The 18921-nt window shown below is 38.9% G+C and overlaps 2 protein-coding genes across 2 annotated transcripts; both read left to right on the forward strand.

Moving 5' to 3' along the window:
• Nucleotides 1–1333: 1333 nt before the first annotated feature.
• On the forward strand, nucleotides 1334–5477 carry LOC308143122 (extracellular calcium-sensing receptor-like; the record flags this gene model as incomplete). The annotated part of the gene is made up of 9 exons (XM_080513820.1): nucleotides 1334–1464; nucleotides 1778–2072; nucleotides 2217–2303; nucleotides 2697–2966; nucleotides 3230–3436; nucleotides 3535–3810; nucleotides 4023–4250; nucleotides 4368–4491; nucleotides 4567–5477. Exons 2-9 carry the CDS (start codon nucleotides 1812–1814, stop codon nucleotides 5475–5477), a joined length of 2364 nt encoding a protein of 787 aa, XP_080369946.1. The 5' UTR covers nucleotides 1334–1464; nucleotides 1778–1811.
• A 1589-nt stretch (nucleotides 5478–7066) lies between these two features.
• LOC308137608 (vomeronasal type-2 receptor 1-like) lies at nucleotides 7067–18495 on the forward strand (the record flags this gene model as incomplete). The annotated part of the gene is made up of 19 exons (XM_080506360.1): nucleotides 7067–7176; nucleotides 7392–7686; nucleotides 7809–7895; nucleotides 8104–8373; nucleotides 8745–8954; nucleotides 9476–9751; nucleotides 10403–10630; nucleotides 10719–10842; nucleotides 10918–11814; nucleotides 13271–13290; nucleotides 13719–13849; nucleotides 14065–14359; nucleotides 14477–14563; nucleotides 14771–15040; nucleotides 15412–15621; nucleotides 16143–16418; nucleotides 17070–17297; nucleotides 17386–17509; nucleotides 17585–18495. 19 exons carry the CDS (start codon nucleotides 7067–7069, stop codon nucleotides 18493–18495), a joined length of 5049 nt encoding a protein of 1682 aa, XP_080362486.1.
• Nucleotides 18496–18921: the final 426 nt, after the last annotated feature.

The raw sequence follows: 18921 nt of genomic DNA on the forward strand, positions 1-18921 counted from the left end.
ATATGACCCAGCAGGGGGTCCGACAGTCACTGTAACCCATGTGAATCCTCCCCCACCCCCTCACATAGCACATCAGAGACAACATCCCACATGTAACTCAACACTGACAACTACAGTGTTTTACAAAGCAAATCGCATTCATGTAAACTCATTTTAGAAATGGGCCTATAAAAGAGACACACTCAAGAAGCAGACATTAGAGTCTACTCCTATGCAGTTATGTTCTCCCAAACACATGGTCGAGACCGAGGTCAGCCATCTTGCCTCGCCCGTAACCACTATTTTGAATATAATTTCTTGTGGTCCACCATTTTGCTTGTTGTCCCATCACACATCTCCCTACTCCCTCCACCTCTCTCGCTCTCGCTCTCTCTCTGCATCACACACACACACACACACACACACACACACACACACACACACACACACACACACACACACACACACACGCACTCACACACACACACACACACACACACACACACACACACACACACACACACACACACACACACACCTTATCTTGCCTCACTCGACCAATTATTATTATCTGCCTGTTTGGTTCATTGTGTGTATTTATTTGTTATGATGTGCCAAGCGATCACAAAACCTGTAAAACACCACGGGTACCAATAAAGTAACCTTGACCTTGACCTTGACAGCTACACACCAAACTGTATGTAGGTAGTTAGAATTTGTGTGTTTTTGTTTTATTTCATTGTAAATAAACATTATTTTTGAAATCATACTTGCTGTCTTATTAATGTGTACAAAGGTGAATAAAATGTTGACATCTTTTGTGTCAAGCACTTTAAAATCCATCAAGCTTTACTCTTAATTTTGATAGTTGTAAATTGTAAATAGCTGTTAAGGGCACTGATGAACTCATACATTTACAATAGAACAGCCGAGGAATGCTTTTATGTAAAGGTAAGAGGTATAATGCGATAGGACCAAAGTAAAAGCAATAAAATAGGCCATGATAAGTAACCATGGGTGCAACAGCTGGAAAGGTTATAAGCAATTATTACAAAATGATTATCATCCTCAAATTGAAAGCTATATAGTTTAGTAATTCATCAATTTATCAACTGATCGGCTTCAATGTTATCAATGGCCCTGCCCCTTCTTTTTCTTCTGCCCCGATGGGTGGTATCTCAGATTAAGCGATATGACTTAATAAAAGGAGGCGACGGAGGGATGAAACGTGACAGCAGAGCTCTGACGACCAGAAGTCATGTGGACCTTTTTCCACGCCAACTTAGTTTTGTTCTTGTCTCACTTTCTTTCTGCAGCGTTGTCCACTTTATTTTCTCCTACCTGTCAATTACAGGGACAATTTCATCTTAGTGGGATACACAAAGCTGGGGATGTGGTTTTTGGTGGGCTGTTTGAAGGTCACTTCTTTTCAGTCTTTCCTGACCTCTCTTTCACTTCAAAGCCACCAGAACCTACCTGCCATGGGTGAGTACCGAGGATAAAGGCAGACTGACAGGAGCAACGTGCTTTTACAGTCTGCATTTGTTGAGTACATTTTACACAATCTCTCTCTATGATTTTATAATGCTTGGTGAATATTTAGCTGGTGTACTGTTTGCATTCATATATGTCACGTGTGCACTTCTTTTTTCAATTTGCTGCATTATGTTGTAAAAATTGTTGTTGTTTTTTTGTTTGTTTGTTTGTTTTATACAAATTGGCGTCCAATTTATACAATTTGTATCTGTGTTGTGAATTTTTGCATATTGTTAAAAAAAACATTGTTTTTGTGTGTTAGATTTGATGTTTTAGGATTCAGACAAGTCCAGACCATGGCCTTTGCTATTGATGAGATCAACAGAAACTCTAACCTGTTACCAAACGTGACTCTGGGATACAGTTTGTATGATAACTGTGTCAAACTTGGCATTGGATTTCGTGCAGCGCTGACTTTGGCCAGCGGTCAAGATGAGCAAATCACATTAAATGAAACATGCGTAGGAAGTCCTCCGGTTATAGGACTGGTGGGTGATTCATCCTCAACACGTTCGATTGCCATCTCCACTGTTTTCGGCTTGTACAGAGTACCTATGGTAAGTTTACTCTTCAGCCATCTAATCACTTCATTTGATCTTTTGATTACATCAGATATTTATGTATGATGTAAAGTTGTAGTGTCAAGCGGTTGTAAGATTTGGGGTTTTTTCTCGAGATATTACAGTGTGTATTTTCCACAGGTGAGTTACTTTGCCACCTGCTCCTGCCTGAGTGACCGGCAAAAGTTTCCATCTTTCTTCAGGACCATCCCAAGTGACGTTTTCCAGGTGAAAAGCAAAACTGAAAAAAAACAAAACTCAATCAATTGAGTTGGGGTTTTTTTTGAGTCAATTGCAGAATCAATTGCAATTGATTCTGCAATTATAATTCAATTGACAAACTAATGAAAACAAATTTACTGCTATTATACTGCCATTGTTATCTTAGAATGCTGTGATACAACAATTAAACATGAACATTTAGCCTGTGCACTGAACTCTTCACAATTTTCTCTCTCATCCAGAAAAAGAGAAAGCATAATTTGGTATTTTGTTTTACTACATAACATGACAACACTTTGTACCACACAACTCACCTTGTAAGGATTGATACGGCACTCCATGTAGTATGTTAATATTCCCACTTACACTGCACAGTAACTCTTCAATAACTCCTTTCAGGTGCGTGCTATGATTCAGATTTTGAAGCACTTTGGATGGACCTGGACTGGTCTGCTGGTCAGTGATGATGACTATGGACTCCACGCTGCTCGATCCTTCCAGTCTGACCTGGGTCTGAGTGGTGGAGGCTGTCTGGCCTACTTGGAAGTTTTGCCCTGGGCCAAGGATCGAGCTAAATTACAGAGGATTGTGGGTGTGATGAAGAAGTCTACAGCTCGTGTGGTCATCGTGTTTGCACATGAATCCAACATGATTAACCTTATGGAAGAGGTTTGGCTTGGAAAGAATTACAGTTGTTTTCTTGTATTAAAAAAAGGAAATGTAGACTATGAGCAATATTCATTGAGGTTAAAAAAGCATTCCTGTTTTTTACTATCAAAGAGGAAGTACAGAAAATATTTCTGTTTGAGATTCAGATCCTTCGCGGAAGCAACGTAGAAAATTCCATCAATGTCGAAAAGTTTGATTAGTCTTGTTTATTAATGAGGAAAAGATATAAGCAAAAAAGCTTTATTTTCATATATGTCACATAGGTGGTGAGACAGCATGTAACAGGCCTTCAGTGGATTGCCAGTGAAGCCTGGACAGCAGCCACTGTGCTCCACACTCCTCAGTTCATGCCTTACCTGGGCGGCACTCTGGGCATTGCTATACGTCGAGGAGAAATATCTGGACTCAAGAAATTCCTGTTGCAAATACGTCCTGACCTGCATCATGATAAAAGCCATGGAAATAGTATGGTGGGTGTGTGTACTAAAAATCTGCTGTATGAAATAATGATGCAACAAGTTGATTTCTGCACATTGCAGCTATTCAATAACTTTCTAATATATTTCAGGTAAATCAGTTTTGGGAATTCATGTTTCAGTGTAGATTTGCATCTCCTTCAGAAGGTTTGGTGGAGGCTGGAGAAACAATATGTACAGGAGAGGAAGATTTGGAAAATGTGGAGACTGCATTCCTGGACATTTCAAACCTCAGACCGGAGTACAACGTGTACAAAGCTGTGTATGCTCTTGCGTACGCTCTTGCTGATATGCTGCAGTGTGAGCCTGGAAGAGGGCCTTTCAAAGGGCACAGCTGCAGCAGTTTACAAAGACTGGAGCCCTGGCAGGTGTGAAATCACTTTACACTCAATCTGTTCAATCCTATCAACCATGTGTGGAGCACAATCATTTCCAGGCCAAAGAAAGAGAGCACTATCTTAAACTATTCTATTAATACAAGAAGTTAGATGGCAAACCCATAGCTTGCCTGTTTGCCTGTTTTGCACTCAAATTTCATATTTGAATTTTTGAATTATTATTTTTTTTTCTATTTGAATAGCTTGTGTATTACTTGCAAAAGGTGAACTTCACGACACCGTTCGGTGATCAGGTGTCATTTGATGAGAATGGAGATGCTTTACCAGTCTATGATGTGATGAACTGGTTCAGGCTCCCCGATGGAAGAACTGAGGTTTTGAACATAGGAGAGGTGAAGGGGTCGACCTCCAAAGGAGATGAACTCATACTTGATGAGGATAGCATCTTCTGGAATTTTGAGTCAAACCAGGTTAATTTCTAAGTGAATTTGCCTTTTTGATCCCCACCTTTCATTACACCCATTATTTATCATAGCGGCAGGAACTGTTCCAGGCTTTAGTGACTAGTAATTTCTGTCTCCCTCCAGCCTCCTCAGTCAGTGTGCAGTGAGGACTGTCCTCCAGGGACACGCATGGTGAGAAAAAAGGGAAAACCTGTGTGTTGTTTCGACTGTGTCTCGTGTTCTGGGGGAAAGATCAGCAATAAGACCAGTAGGTGTTTCTTCATCACTATGTTTTCTTTTATTTCATACAGCAGGTATTTCACTCTCTTCCTTCTATCTCCAGACTCTGTGGAGTGCATCAGTTGTCCAGAAGATTTCTGGTCCAGCCCCCAGCGTGACCACTGTGTTCCCAAGAAAACAGAGTTCCTCTCCTATCATGAACCTCTGGGTATCTGTCTGACTACTGCTTCACTGCTGGGCACATTTATCAGTGCTGTTGTTCTGGGGATCTTCATCCATTATCGAAAGACTCCTATTGTACGAGCCAACAATTCTGAGCTCAGTTTCCAGCTTTTACTGTCACTTAAACTTTGCTTCCTGTGTTCACTGTTATTCATCGGACGACCCAGACTGTGGACATGCCAGCTGAGACATGCAGCCTTTGGGATTAGCTTTGTGCTTTGTGTCTCATGTATCCTGGTTAAAACTATGGTGGTTCTGGCTGTGTTTCGAGCATCCAAACCAGGAGGAGAAGCCAGTCTGAAGTGGTTTGGTGTTATGCAACAGAGAGGAACAGTTGTGGTTCTCACTTCAATCCAAGCAGCAATCTGCACAGCTTGGCTTGTCTCCTCCTCACCATCCCCACATAAAAACACACAATACTACAATGACAAAATCGTTTTTGAATGTGTCGTTGGTTCCACAATTGGTTTTGCAGTGTTACTGGGCTACATCGGCCTACTGGCCATCCTCAGTTTTCTTTTAGCGTTTCTGGCAAGAAATCTTCCAGATAACTTTAATGAGGCCAAACTCATCACTTTCAGCATGTTGATCTTCTGTGCTGTGTGGGTGGCCTTTGTTCCTGCTTACATCAGCTCACCAGGTAATTATGCAGATGCAGTAGAGGTCTTTGCCATCCTGGCATCCAGTTTTGGCCTCTTGATGGCACTGTTTGGACCAAAATGTTATATAATTCTGCTGAGACCTGAGAGGAACACAAAGAAGGCCATTATGGGTCGAGGTATTGGGTCATAGAGGCAATACCTATCTTAATTTGAACCAACATAATGTAATGAGTCATGTCCAGATATATATTCTTTATAAAATACAAAACCACCCCAAAGGACATATAAAAACAAATAGATTTCTCTTATATAGCACTTTTACATAACTTGAGCACAGGAGCTTACATTGTTAATCACATTAACCCATTCACACACCAATGACTTGGACGGTGCTTAATCCATCTGTTCAGAGCAATATGAGTGTTAGTGTCTTGGTCAAGGAGACTTGGACATAAGGACAATAGGGAAATGAACCTACAAGCTACCGATTATGGGATGACCTGCTGTCACTTTTTTTTTTTAACAGGATGAACTTAACACACAAAGCACATGTTAATTTTATGTTGAAATCAAGTTCATTTGGACCTGAATGAATCACTTCATGAAAATCCCTAAAGCATTGTGACCCTCAATAGGCTTTTTAGAAAATGATTCACTGAAGCACAATTGTTTCCATAAATTGTAAAATTGCGAATTAGTGAAGCCTGCATGTAAATTATATCATAAACTGATTCAATGTGCATAAATAAAAAAGGAAACGTTCACAGTTGTGATGTTAAGTTTAAAATTTTGATTGTTCAGGTCATACCGCCGTAAAAAGTAAGTCCAAACATACATCTTAGAAAAATAGTGTCCAGTGTAAACATTTTGTTTCTTCTCCAGAATTTAAATCAAAAAGTGAAAACTTTTGATTGTTTGCAATATAGTTTTATTTAGCATGAACTGATGGTTGCTCAGTTTATTTCTTAGAAATGAAGAAATAACTGATGAAATTATTAAGTTTGCCAATTCAGTCAGACTTCATGACCGTCCGCTAGTATACTTATATTTAATGTGGCGAGTTATTAAATTATTGAAGCTCTTTTCCATGCTGTGTTTATTTACCTCTACAACATTGACAAACACTCAACAATACTATAATATTATAGACGTATGAACATGCTGACGTTTCTGAAATAATTAATGTAGCTGTTTAGATTCATCAGTCTAATATCAAACCAGACAGCATTAAACTAGGAAGCCGTGCTTATTGTGGGCTGTTTCTCCCATCTAGTGTTCATTTTGCTGAACTCTTTTCACATGTGATGCAGAGATGCTGTTTATGCATTTGGTGAATTTTATTTATCACAGTTAAAGCCACAAATATATGTTTTGAGATGCGGGGAAAATAAACATTAGGGTTGATTTATGTAATTTTATACCAAGTGAATGTATATCATAAATGTCATGTACAATTAAATAAAAAGAAGTTGCAAATTAAAATCTTCTGATTTTGTTCATGCCAAGTGTACCTTCATGTAAAATGGAATTCTAATGAAACAAGTCAAGGCCCTGCCCCTACTTCTTGGGCATGTAAGATGAAGCAATGTTGCAAGGTAATATAAGGAGGTGATAGATCAGCAAAGCTTTATAACTGAGCTCAGGAAGCCAGACGCCATGAGGACATTTTTCCACACTAACTTATTTTCTCATGTGTTGGTTTTGTCGAAGATTTATTCTGCTGTGTCCACTGTGTTTCCCCTCACCTGTCGATTACAGGAAACACTGCAGCAAAGTGAGATGCACAGGCCAGGAGATGTGATTCTTGGTGGGTTGTTTGAAGCCCACTTTTATGCCATCTTCCCTGACCTGTCATTCACTTCAAAGCCGCCACAACCTAAATGTCATGGGTGAGTGTAAGAGGGAAGAAACAAACTGAAATCAGGGTAAAAAGCAAACTCAAATGTGTTTGTGTCATATTTAAATATCACATAAACAATGTATATGTTCATGTTATTGCCAACATCCCGTGAATTTATACAAATTGTGGTCCAATTTATGCAATTTGTATCTGTGTTGTGAATTTTTGCATATTGTTGTAAAAAACATTGTTTTTGTGTGTTAGATTTGATGTTGTAGGATTCAGACTGGCCCAGACCATGGCCTTTGCTGTTGACGAGATCAACAGAAACTCCAACCTGTTACCAAATGTGACTCTGGGATACAGTCTGTATGATAACTGCATTCAACTTGCCGTTGGAGTCCGTGCAGCGCTCACTTTGGCCAATGGTCAAGATGAACAAATCATATTGAATGAGACTTGTGTAGGAAGTCCTCCAGTCATCGGGATTGTGGGTGATACCACTTCAACAAATGCTATTGCCATCTCCACCGCCTTAGGGTTGTATAGAATGCCTGTGGTAAGTTTTCTCAAAAGACTTGTTATGATCTGTTTTTTAATTATTATTTTTGAGCCTTTTGTGAACATAAAGCAGTGAATGGTCACCTCTTTTCCTGATATTACAGCATGTATCTTCCACAGGTGAGTTATTATGCCACCTGTTCATGCCTGAGTGACCGGCAAAAGTTTCCATCTTTCTTCAGGACCATCCCAAGTGATGCTTTCCAGGTGAAAATTAGAATGTGAAAAAAAAAAAAAAAACTATGGGAGAGGGTGAAATTCAAGTATTATGAAACATGAAGAAAACTTGTGCTGTACTTGTCACTTTGTCATTGTTAAGATTGCTTGTGCATGTGATTCAAAAAGGTTGAAATGTTTCTATAATTGTTGTTCACTGTGGAAGATGTGCACATAACTCTTCAATAACTCCTTTCAGGTGAGCGCTATGATTCAGATTTTGAAGCACTTTGGATGGACCTGGACTGGTCTGCTGGTCAGTGATGATGACTATGGACTCCACGCTGCTCGATCCTTCCAGTCTGACCTGGGTCCGAGTGGTGGAGGCTGTCTGGCCTACTTGGAAGTTTTTCCATCCAGCAAAAACCCAGCTGAAATACAGAGAATTGTGGGTGTGATGAAGAAATCCACGGCTCGTGTGGTGATAATATTTGTTCATGAGCGCTACATGATTCACCTCATGGAAGAGGTAGGAACTCAAGTACAACTCAGCTCATTCTTGTCGTCTGTATAAATATAAACTGCTTTCGTATATACTCCTAAACACAAAGACCACACAAACTGAATAACTTGCATATTTTAGCTGTTAGGGCTGCTGTGAGTGGAGTAAGATCCCACAGGCAAATAACATACAATATAATTTTACGATCTAATACTTCTTTTTTTATTGATGATCTATGGGTGAATTAAAAAAGTGTTATTATGTAGAATATTTTTTAAATTTATGATGTAATATCAGTGATAATACTACATTTTGTGTAACCTCCTGATGACCAGTTGGGGATATTGAAAGTCTATCTGATTTCCATTTTTAACTATGTGGTATTATATGACACACAGGTGGTGAGGCAAGATGTTACTGGCCTGCAGTGGATGGCCAGTGAAGCCTGGACAGCAACAGCAGCTTCTTTGCAGACCCCTCGTTTCATGCCTTACTTGGGCGGCACACTGGGCATTGCTATTCGTAGGGGAGAAATATCAGGACTCATGGATTTCCTATTGCAAATACGTCCTGATCTACATTTCAACAACAGTCTTCAGAATAGTATGGTGGGTGTTTATTAGGTCAATATATCTTTATTTCAAGGCATTCTTTAGCTTGTTTGTCATAGTTTGGGCTCTTTGGCTCTCATTTGTGGCTGGTAGGGTCAGTTGTCCAGATTGGGTCTCATGTGTAAATGGGAGAACACTAATTATATAACATATGACATTGTGTGTAGTTCACTTAAGCCAATATTGTAGTAACTATTCTTAAAGCTGTTTCTGAGATTGTGTCAGTACACCATCATGTGGTGTAAACCTGAATTACAAACTTAAAGGAGCAGGGGCAGGTGAGATGACTTACAGACTATTTTAAGGTATACCAATAACACAACACACAATCACCTTCCAGATGACATTGGGACCTTTCTTTTGTAATATTTGGCTTAATTTGGGTTACATTGATTTACAATCAACAGAAATATTTTAAATTGTATGTTTAAGCTCCCAATTAGCTATTTTAAATCCCATTGCAACATCCATTGTCTAACGCCACAGCTGCTCATGTAATTTCTTTCCATCTCCTTTAGGTGAATCAGTTCTGGGAACTCACATTTCAGTGTAGGTTTGCACCTCCTCCAGCAGGTTGGGTGGAAGCTGGTGGATCACTGTGCACAGGAGAGGAAGATTTAGAAAATGTAGAAAGTGAGCTCCGGGACATATCAAACCTCAGACCGGAGTACAACGTGTACAAAGCTGTGTATGCTCTTGCATACGCTCTTGATGATATGCTGCAGTGTGAGCCTGGAAGAGGGCCTTTCACAGGGCACAGCTGCAGCAGTTTGCAAAGACTGGAGCTCTGGCAGGTGTGAAGTCCCTTCAAATTCTGCACATTTGCTATTTCTCAATCCTGACATTGATTTGAAGGGGAATAGTCAAAGCTATCAAATGAAATGGGACAAGAAAAAACAAAGTGGAAAAAACTAGTATTCATTGCTGTCAATTGGAATATTTTAGGGTTATAAAACCTTGTAGATTAATTCAGTAAGGTGTACTGCAATCAGAAGAAAAAGTCTCACAATAAAGAAGGTAGTTGTTCCCATAATTCAAATAAAACTAAATTGAAAAGAATATTTTAAATCTATTCATTATCATCATCATCATGATCGTCATCACCATAATCTTTAAAATTTTCATCTTGTGTAAAATTCTCAAAATATTAAGATATTTCACTTGTTCCTATGGTTAGCCATTATTACCAATTTAAATGGACAAAACAGTTTCAAACATGTTTAATTTCAGAAGTTGTTAGTCACTGACAAAGCTGTTGCTTCTCCACCACATTTCATATATTTCGTGTGACCTAAAGAAGTCTCTGCTGTTTTTAAAAAAGCAAAAAAGCTAAAATAAACTAAAGTATAAAACATTGTGTATTTGTTGTTTTATGCATAGTTCACCTCAAGTCACTGTAATAAACTGTTTTTAATTTTGTCTTCTTTTGATTCTTCCTCCTCCAGCTTGTTTATTATTTAGAAAAGGTCAACTTCACCACATCATTTGGTGATCAAGTATCATTTGATGAGAATGGAGATGTATTACCAACATATGATGTCATGAACTGGTTGTGGCTCCCTGATGGAAGAACTGAAGTTCAGACTGTTGGTGAAGTTTGGCGGTCAGCCTCCAGAGGGGATGAACTCTTACTTGAAGGACACAAAATCTTCTGGAATTCTGAATTTAAAAAGGTTACCTATGTTTTGTATTTTCTCCTTTGGTTATAGCAGTTTGAAGAAGTCCAGTCAGTAATGAAACAACATTTCTAATTTGCAACAGTCACCTCAGTCAGTGTGCAGTGAGGACTGTCCTCCAGGGACACGCATGGTGAGAAAAAAGGGAAAACCTGTGTGTTGTTTCGACTGTGTCTCGTGTTCTGGGGGAAAGATCAGCAATAAGACCAGTAGGTGTTTCTTCATCACTATGTTTTGTTTTATTTCATACAGCAAGTATTTCACTCTCTTCCTTCTATCTCCAGACTCTGTGGAGTGCATCAGTTGTCCAGAAGATTTCTGGTCCAGCCCCCAGCGTGACCACTGTGTTCCCAAGAAAACAGAGTTCCTCTCCTATCATGAACCTCTGGGTATCTGTCTGACTACTGCTTCACTGCTGGGCACATTTATCAGTGCTGTTGTTCTGGGGATCTTCATCCATTATCGAAAGACTCCTATTGTACGAGCCAACAATTCTGAGCTCAGTTTCCAGCTTTTACTGTCACTTAAACTTTGCTTCCTGTGTTCACTGTTATTCATCGGACGACCCAGACTGTGGACATGCCAGCTGAGACATGCAGCCTTTGGGATCAGTTTTGTGCTTTGTGTCTCATGTATCCTGGTTAAAACTATGGTGGTTCTGGCTGTGTTTCGAGCATCCAAACCAGGAGGAGAAGCCAGTCTGAAGTGGTTTGGTGTTATGCAACAGAGAGGAACAGTTGTGGTTCTCACTTCAATTCAAGCAGCAATCTGCACAGCTTGGCTTGTCTCCTCCTCACCATCCCCACATAAAAACACACAATACTACAATGACAAGATCGTTTTTGAATGTGTCGTTGGTTCCACAATTGGTTTTGCAGTGTTACTGGGCTACATCGGCCTACTGGCCATCCTCAGTTTTGTTTTAGCATTTCTGGCAAGAAATCTTCCAGATAACTTTAATGAGGCCAAACTCATCACTTTCAGCATGCTGATCTTCTGTGCTGTGTGGGTGGCCTTTGTTCCTGCTTACATCAGCTCACCAGGTAATTATGCAGATGCAGTAGAGGTCTTTGCCATCCTGGCATCCAGTTTTGGCCTCTTGATGGCACTGTTTGGACCAAAATGTTATATAATTCTGCTGCGACCAGAGAGGAACACAAAGAAGGCCATTATGGGTCGAGGTATTGGGTCGTAGAGGCAATACCTATCTTTATTTGAACCAACATAATGTAATGAGTCATGTTCAGATATATATTCTATATTAAATGCAAAACCACCCCAAAGAATATATAAAAACAAATAGATTTCACCTATAGAGCCCCTTTACACCACTTGAGCACAGGGCATTACATTGTTAATCACATTCACCCATTCACACACATATTCACAAACCAATGGATGTGGCTGCCATGCACGATACTTAATCCATCCATTTGGAGCAATATGATGTTTAGTGTCTTGCTCAAGGACACTTGAACATAAGGACAATAGGGAAATTAACCTACAAGCTACCGATTGGGAGATTGTTGAGTGTTGAGATTGTTGATATATTGAGAATATCTGTAGCTACGCCACAGATATTCATAAAACATGACAAGCAGCAGGGAAATCAAATTACACAAGCATGATAATAACAATTTGTTTTTCCTAAATGAGACCACCTGCATCATATGTGGGTTGTTTTTGTTTGTTTGTTGTTTTTTGTTTAACAGGATGAAGTTAAAATACAAAGCACATGCTACTTGTGTGTTTACAAATGTTTTTAAATCAGAATTTGTATTGTGATCCTCCAAAATGAAGTTAAATCAATTTAATTTGGACATGAATAAATCACTTCATGAAAATTCATAAAGCATTGTTACCCTCAATAGATTTTTGAGAAAATGATTCACTGAAGCAAGATTGTTTCCATAAAATGTAAAATTGTAAATTAGTGAAGCCTGCATGTAAATTACATCCTAAACTGATTCAATGTGCATAAATAATAAGGGAAATGTTTATTATGTGTATCTCTTTTCTATTTCTTAGTTATTTAAACAAAATGTGTTCAAGCACATCTGAAACATAAACAAGTTGGCTGGCAAAGCTCACAGTTGTTATGTTCAGCTTCAAATGTTGATCTGTTCGGGTCAAATCGCCGTAAAAAGTAAGTCCAAACATACATCTTAGAAAAATAGTGTCCAGTGTAAACATTTTGTTTCTTCTCCAGAATCTAAATCAAAAAGTGAAACCTTTTGATTGTTTGCAATCTAGTTTTATTTAGCATGAACTGATGGTTGCTCAGTTTATTTCTTATAAGTGCAGAAATAACTGATTAAATTATTATGTTTGCCAATTCAGTCAGACTTCATGACCGTCCGCTAGTATATTTATATTTAATGTGGCGAGTTATTAAATTATTAAAGCTCTTTTCCATGCTGTGTTTATTTACATCTACAACATTGACAAACACTCAACAATACTATAATATTATAGACGTATGAACATGCTGACATTTCTGAAATAATTTATGTAGCTGTTTAGATTCATCAGTCTAATATCAAACCAGACAGCATTAAACTAGGAAGCCGTGCTTATTGTGGGCTGTTTCTCCCATCTAGTGTTCATTTTGCTGAACTCTTTTCACATGTGATGCAGAGATGCTGTTGATGCATTTGGTGAATTTTATTTATCACAGTTAAAGCCACAAATATATGTTTTGTGATGCAGGGAAAATAAACATTAGGGTTGATTTATGTTATTTTATACCAAGTGAATGTATATCATAAATGTCACGTACAATTAAATAAAAAGAAGTTGTAAATTAAAATCTTCTGATTTTGTTCATGCCAAGTGTACCTTCATGTAAAATGGAATTCTAATGAAACAAGTCAAGGCCCTGCCCCTACTTCTTGGGCATGTAAGATGAAGCAATGTTGCAAGGTAATATAAGGAGGTGATAGATCAGCAAAGCTTTATAACTGAGCTCAGGAAGCCAGACGCCATGAGGACATTTTTCCACACTAACTTATTTTCTCTTGTGTTGGTTTTGTCGAAGATTTATTCTGCTGTGTCCGCTGTGTTTCCCCTCACCTGTCGATTACAGGAAACACTGCAGCAAAGTGAGATGCACAGGCCAGGAGATGTGATTCTTGGTGGGTTGTTTGAAGCCCACTTTTATGCCATCTTCCCTGACCTGTCATTCACTTCAAAGCCGCCACAACCTAAATGTCATGGGTGAGTGTAAGAGGGAAGAAACAAACTGAAATCAGGGTAAAAAGCAAACTCAAATGTGTTTGTGTCATATTTAAATATCACATAAACAATGTATATGTTCATGTTATTGCCAACATCCTGTGAATTTATACAAATTGTGGTCCAATTTATGCAATTTGTATCTGTGTTGTGAATTTTTGCATATTGTTGTAAAAAACATTGTTTTTGTTTGTTAGATTTGATGTTGTAGGATTCAGACTGGCCCAGACCATGGCCTTTGCTGTTGACGAGATCAACAGAAACTCCAACCTGTTACCAAATGTGACTCTGGGATACAGTCTGTATGATAACTGCATTCAACTTGCCGTTGGAGTCCGTGCAGCGTTCACTTTGGCCAACGGTCAAGATGAACAAATCATATTGAATGAGACTTGTGTAGGAAGTCCTCCAGTCATCGGGATTGTGGGTGATACCACTTCAACAAATGCTATTGCCATCTCCACCGCCTTAGGGTTGTATAGAATGCCTGTGGTAAGTTTTCTCAAAAGACTTGTTATGATCTGTTTTTTTATTATTATTTTTGAGCCTTTTGTGAGCATAAAGCTCACATAAAGCTTTTCCTGATATTACAGCATGTATCTTCCACAGGTGAGTTATTATGCCACCTGTTCATGCCTGAGTGACCGGCAAAAGTTTCCATCTTTCTTCAGGACCATCCCAAGTGATGCTTTCCAGGTGAAAATTATAATGTGAAAAAAAAAAAAAAACTATGGGAGAGGGTGAAATTCAAGTATTATGAAACATGAAGAAAACTTGTGCTGCACTTGTCACTTTGTCATTGTTAAGATTGCTTGTGTATGTGATTCAAAAAGGTTGAAATGTTTCTATAATTGTTGTTCACTGTGGAAGATGTGCACATAACTCTTCAATAACTCCTTTCAGGTGAGCGCTATGATTCAGATTTTGAAGCACTTTGGATGGACCTGGACTGGTCTGCTGGTCAGTGATGATGACTATGGACTCCACGCTGCTCGATCCTTCCAGTCTGACCTGGGTCCGAGTGGTGGAGGCTGTCTGGCCTACTTGGAAGTTTTTCCATCCAGCAAAAACCCAGCTGAAATACAGAGAATTGTGGGTGTGATGAAGAAATCCACGGCTCGTGTGGTCATAGCATTTGTTAATGAGCCCTACATGATTCACCTCATGGAAGAGGTAGGAACTCAAGTACAACTCAGCTCATTCTTGTTGTCTGTATAAATATAAACTGCTTTCGTATATACTCCTAAACACAAAGACCACACAAACTGAATAACTTGCATATTTTAGCTGTTAGGGCTGCTGTGAGTGGAGTAAGATCCCACAGGCAAATAACATACAATATAATTTTACGATCTAATACTTCTTTTTTTATTGATGATCTATGGGTGAATTAAAAAAGTGTTATTATGTAGAATATTTTTTAAATTTATGATGTAATATCAGTGATAATACTACATTTTGTGTAACCTCCTGATGACCAGTTGGGGATATTGAAAGTCTATCTGATTTCCATTTTTAACTATGTGGTATTATATGACACACAGGTGGTGAGGCAAGATGTTACTGGCCTGCAGTGGATGGCCAGTGAAGCCTGGACAGCAACAGCAGCTTCTTTGCAGACCCCTCGTTTCATGCCTTACTTGGGCGGCACACTGGGCATTGCTATTCGTAGGGGAGAAATATCAGGACTCATGGATTTCCTATTGCAAATACGTCCTGATCTACATTTCAACAACAGTCTTCAGAATAGTATGGTGGGTGTTTATTAGGTCAATATATCTTTATTTCAAGGCATTCTTTAGCTTGTTTGTCATAGTTTGGGCTCTTTGGCTCTCATTTGTGGCTGGTAGGGTCAGTTGTCCAGATTGGGTCTCATGTGTAAATGGGAGAACACTAATTATATAACATATGACATTGTGTGTAGTTCACTTAAGCCAATATTGTAGTAACTATTCTTAAAGCTGTTTCTGAGATTGTGTCAGTACACCATCATGTGGTGTAAACCTGAATTACAAACTTAAAGGAGCAGGGGCAGGTGAGATGACTTACAGACTATTTTAAGGTATACCAATAACACAACACACAATCACCTTCCAGATGACATTGGGACCTTTCTTTTGTAATATTTGGCTTAATTTGGGTTACATTGATTTACAATCAACAGAAATATTTTAAATTGTATGTTTAAGCTCCCAATTAGCTATTTTAAATCCCATTGCAACATCCATTGTCTAACGCCACAGCTGCTCATGTAATTTCTTTCCATCTCCTTTAGGTGAATCAGTTCTGGGAACTCACATTTCAGTGTAGGTTTGCACCTCCTCCAGCAGGTTGGGTGGAAGCTGGTGGATCACTGTGCACAGGAGAGGAAGATTTAGAAAATGTAGAAAGTGAGCTCCGGGACATATCAAACCTCAGACCGGAGTACAACGTGTACAAAGCTGTGTATGCTCTTGCATACGCTCTTGATGATATGCTGCAGTGTGAGCCTGGAAGAGGGCCTTTCACAGGGCACAGCTGCAGCAGTTTGCAAAGACTGGAGCTCTGGCAGGTGTGAAGTCCCTTCAAATTCTGCACATTTGCTATTTCTCAATCCTGACATTGATTTGAAGGGGAATAGTCAAAGCTATCAAATGAAATGGGACAAGAAAAAACAAAGTGGAAAAAACTAGTATTCATTGCTGTCAATTGGAATATTTTAGGGTTATAAAACCTTGTAGATTAATTCAGTAAGGTGTACTGCAATCAGAAGAAAAAGTCTCACAATAAAGAAGGTAGTTGTTCCCATAATTCAAATAAAACTAAATTGAAAAGAATATTTTAAATCTATTCATTATCATCATCATCATGATCGTCATCACCATAATCTTTAAAATTTTCATCTTGTGTAAAATTCTCAAAATATTAAGATATTTCACTTGTTCCTATGGTTAGCCATTATTACCAATTTAAATGGACAAAACAGTTTCAAACATGTTTAATTTCAGAAGTTGTTAGTCACTGACAAAGCTGTTGCTTCTCCACCACATTTCATATATTTCGTGTGACCTAAAGAAGTCTCTGCTGTTTTTAAAAAAGCAAAAAAGCTAAAATAAACTAAAGTATAAAACATTGTGTATTTGTTGTTTTATGCATAGTTCACCTCAAGTCACTGTAATAAACTGTTTTTAATTTTGTCTTCTTTTGATTCTTCCTCCTCCAGCTTGTTTATTATTTAGAAAAGGTCAACTTCACCACATCATTTGGTGATCAAGTATCATTTGATGAGAATGGAGATGTATTACCAACATATGATGTCATGAACTGGTTGTGGCTCCCTGATGGAAGAACTGAAGTTCAGACTGTTGGTGAAGTTTGGTGGTCAGCCTCCAGAGGGGATGAACTCTTACTTGAAGGACACAAAATCTTCTGGAATTCTGAATTTAAAAAGGTTACCTATGTTTTGTATTTTCTCCTTTGGTTATAGCAGTTTGAAGAAGTCCAGTCAGTAATGAAACAACATTTCTAATTTGCAACAGTCACCTCAGTCAGTGTGCAGTGAGGACTGTCCTCCAGGGACACGCATGGTGAGAAAAAAGGGAAAACCTGTGTGTTGTTTCGACTGTGTCTCGTGTTCTGGGGGAAAGATCAGCAATAAGACCAGTAGGTGTTTCTTCATCACTATGTTTTGTTTTATTTCATACAGCAAGTATTTCACTCTCTTCCTTCTATCTCCAGACTCTGTGGAGTGCATCAGTTGTCCAGAAGATTTCTGGTCCAGCCCCCAGCGTGACCACTGTGTTCCCAAGAAAACAGAGTTCCTCTCCTATCATGAACCTCTGGGTATCTGTCTGACTACTGCTTCACTGCTGGGCACATTTATCAGTGCTGTCGTTCTGGGGATCTTCATCCATTATCGAAAGACTCCTATTGTACGAGCCAACAATTCTGAGCTCAGTTTCCAGCTTTTACTGTCACTTAAACTTTGCTTCCTGTGTTCACTGTTATTCATCGGACGACCCAGACTGTGGACATGCCAGCTGAGACATGCAGCCTTTGGGATCAGTTTTGTGCTTTGTGTCTCATGTATCCTGGTTAAAACTATGGTGGTTCTGGCTGTGTTTCGAGCATCCAAACCAGGAGGAGAAGCCAGTCTGAAGTGGTTTGGTGTTATGCAACAGAGAGGAACAGTTGTGGTTCTCACTTCAATTCAAGCAGCAATCTGCACAGCTTGGCTTGTCTCCTCCTCACCATCCCCACATAAAAACACACAATACTACAATGACAAGATAGTTTTTGAATGTGTCGTTGGTTCCACAATTGGTTTTGCAGTGTTACTGGGCTACATCGGCCTACTGGCCATCCTCAGTTTTGTTTTAGCATTTCTGGCAAGAAATCTTCCAGATAACTTTAATGAGGCCAAACTCATCACTTTCAGCATGCTGATATTCTGTGCTGTGTGGGTGGCCTTTGTTCCTGCCTATATAAACTCTCCAGGTAAATATGCAGACGCAGTGGAGGTATTTGCTATATTGGCATCCAGTTTTGGCCTTCTGGTGGCCCTGTTTGGACCCAAGTGTTACATAATCCTGTTGAGGCCAGAGAGGAACACAAAGAAGGCAATCATGGGTCGAGGTATTGAGTCATAAAATCTGATTTTGTTCACATGGGACCGACTGAGGAATCTTATTCCAAAGAAATATAATAATAATAATATAATTTTCTTTTTAAAATAGTACTAATAGTGTATCAATTTTCGAAGTTATGTAGATTATGTAGATCAAAAGGGTCTGACTGATAACATGCTCTGCTTTTGTTTTATTTTTCTGATGGTTATCTTACAAATTTTGCTGGAAATGACTGACTTGGAATCAAATGCATTAAACTCCAGGTTTTTTCCATGTTGTTGCATGCACAACTCTTAATCGGTCATAACATTAGGAGACAGGTGCAACGTTGATTATCTGTTTATGATCTTATCTCTTAGTGGGGGCAGGATGTTAAGCAGCAAGTACATTTTTCTCCCCTCAAAGTTTATGATTAAAAAGCAGAAATAAATTAGTACAATAATTTGA

Source organism: Blennius ocellaris, assembly GCF_963422515.1.
Source record: "Blennius ocellaris genome assembly, chromosome: 2".
NCBI lineage: Eukaryota > Metazoa > Chordata > Actinopteri > Blenniiformes > Blenniidae > Blennius > Blennius ocellaris.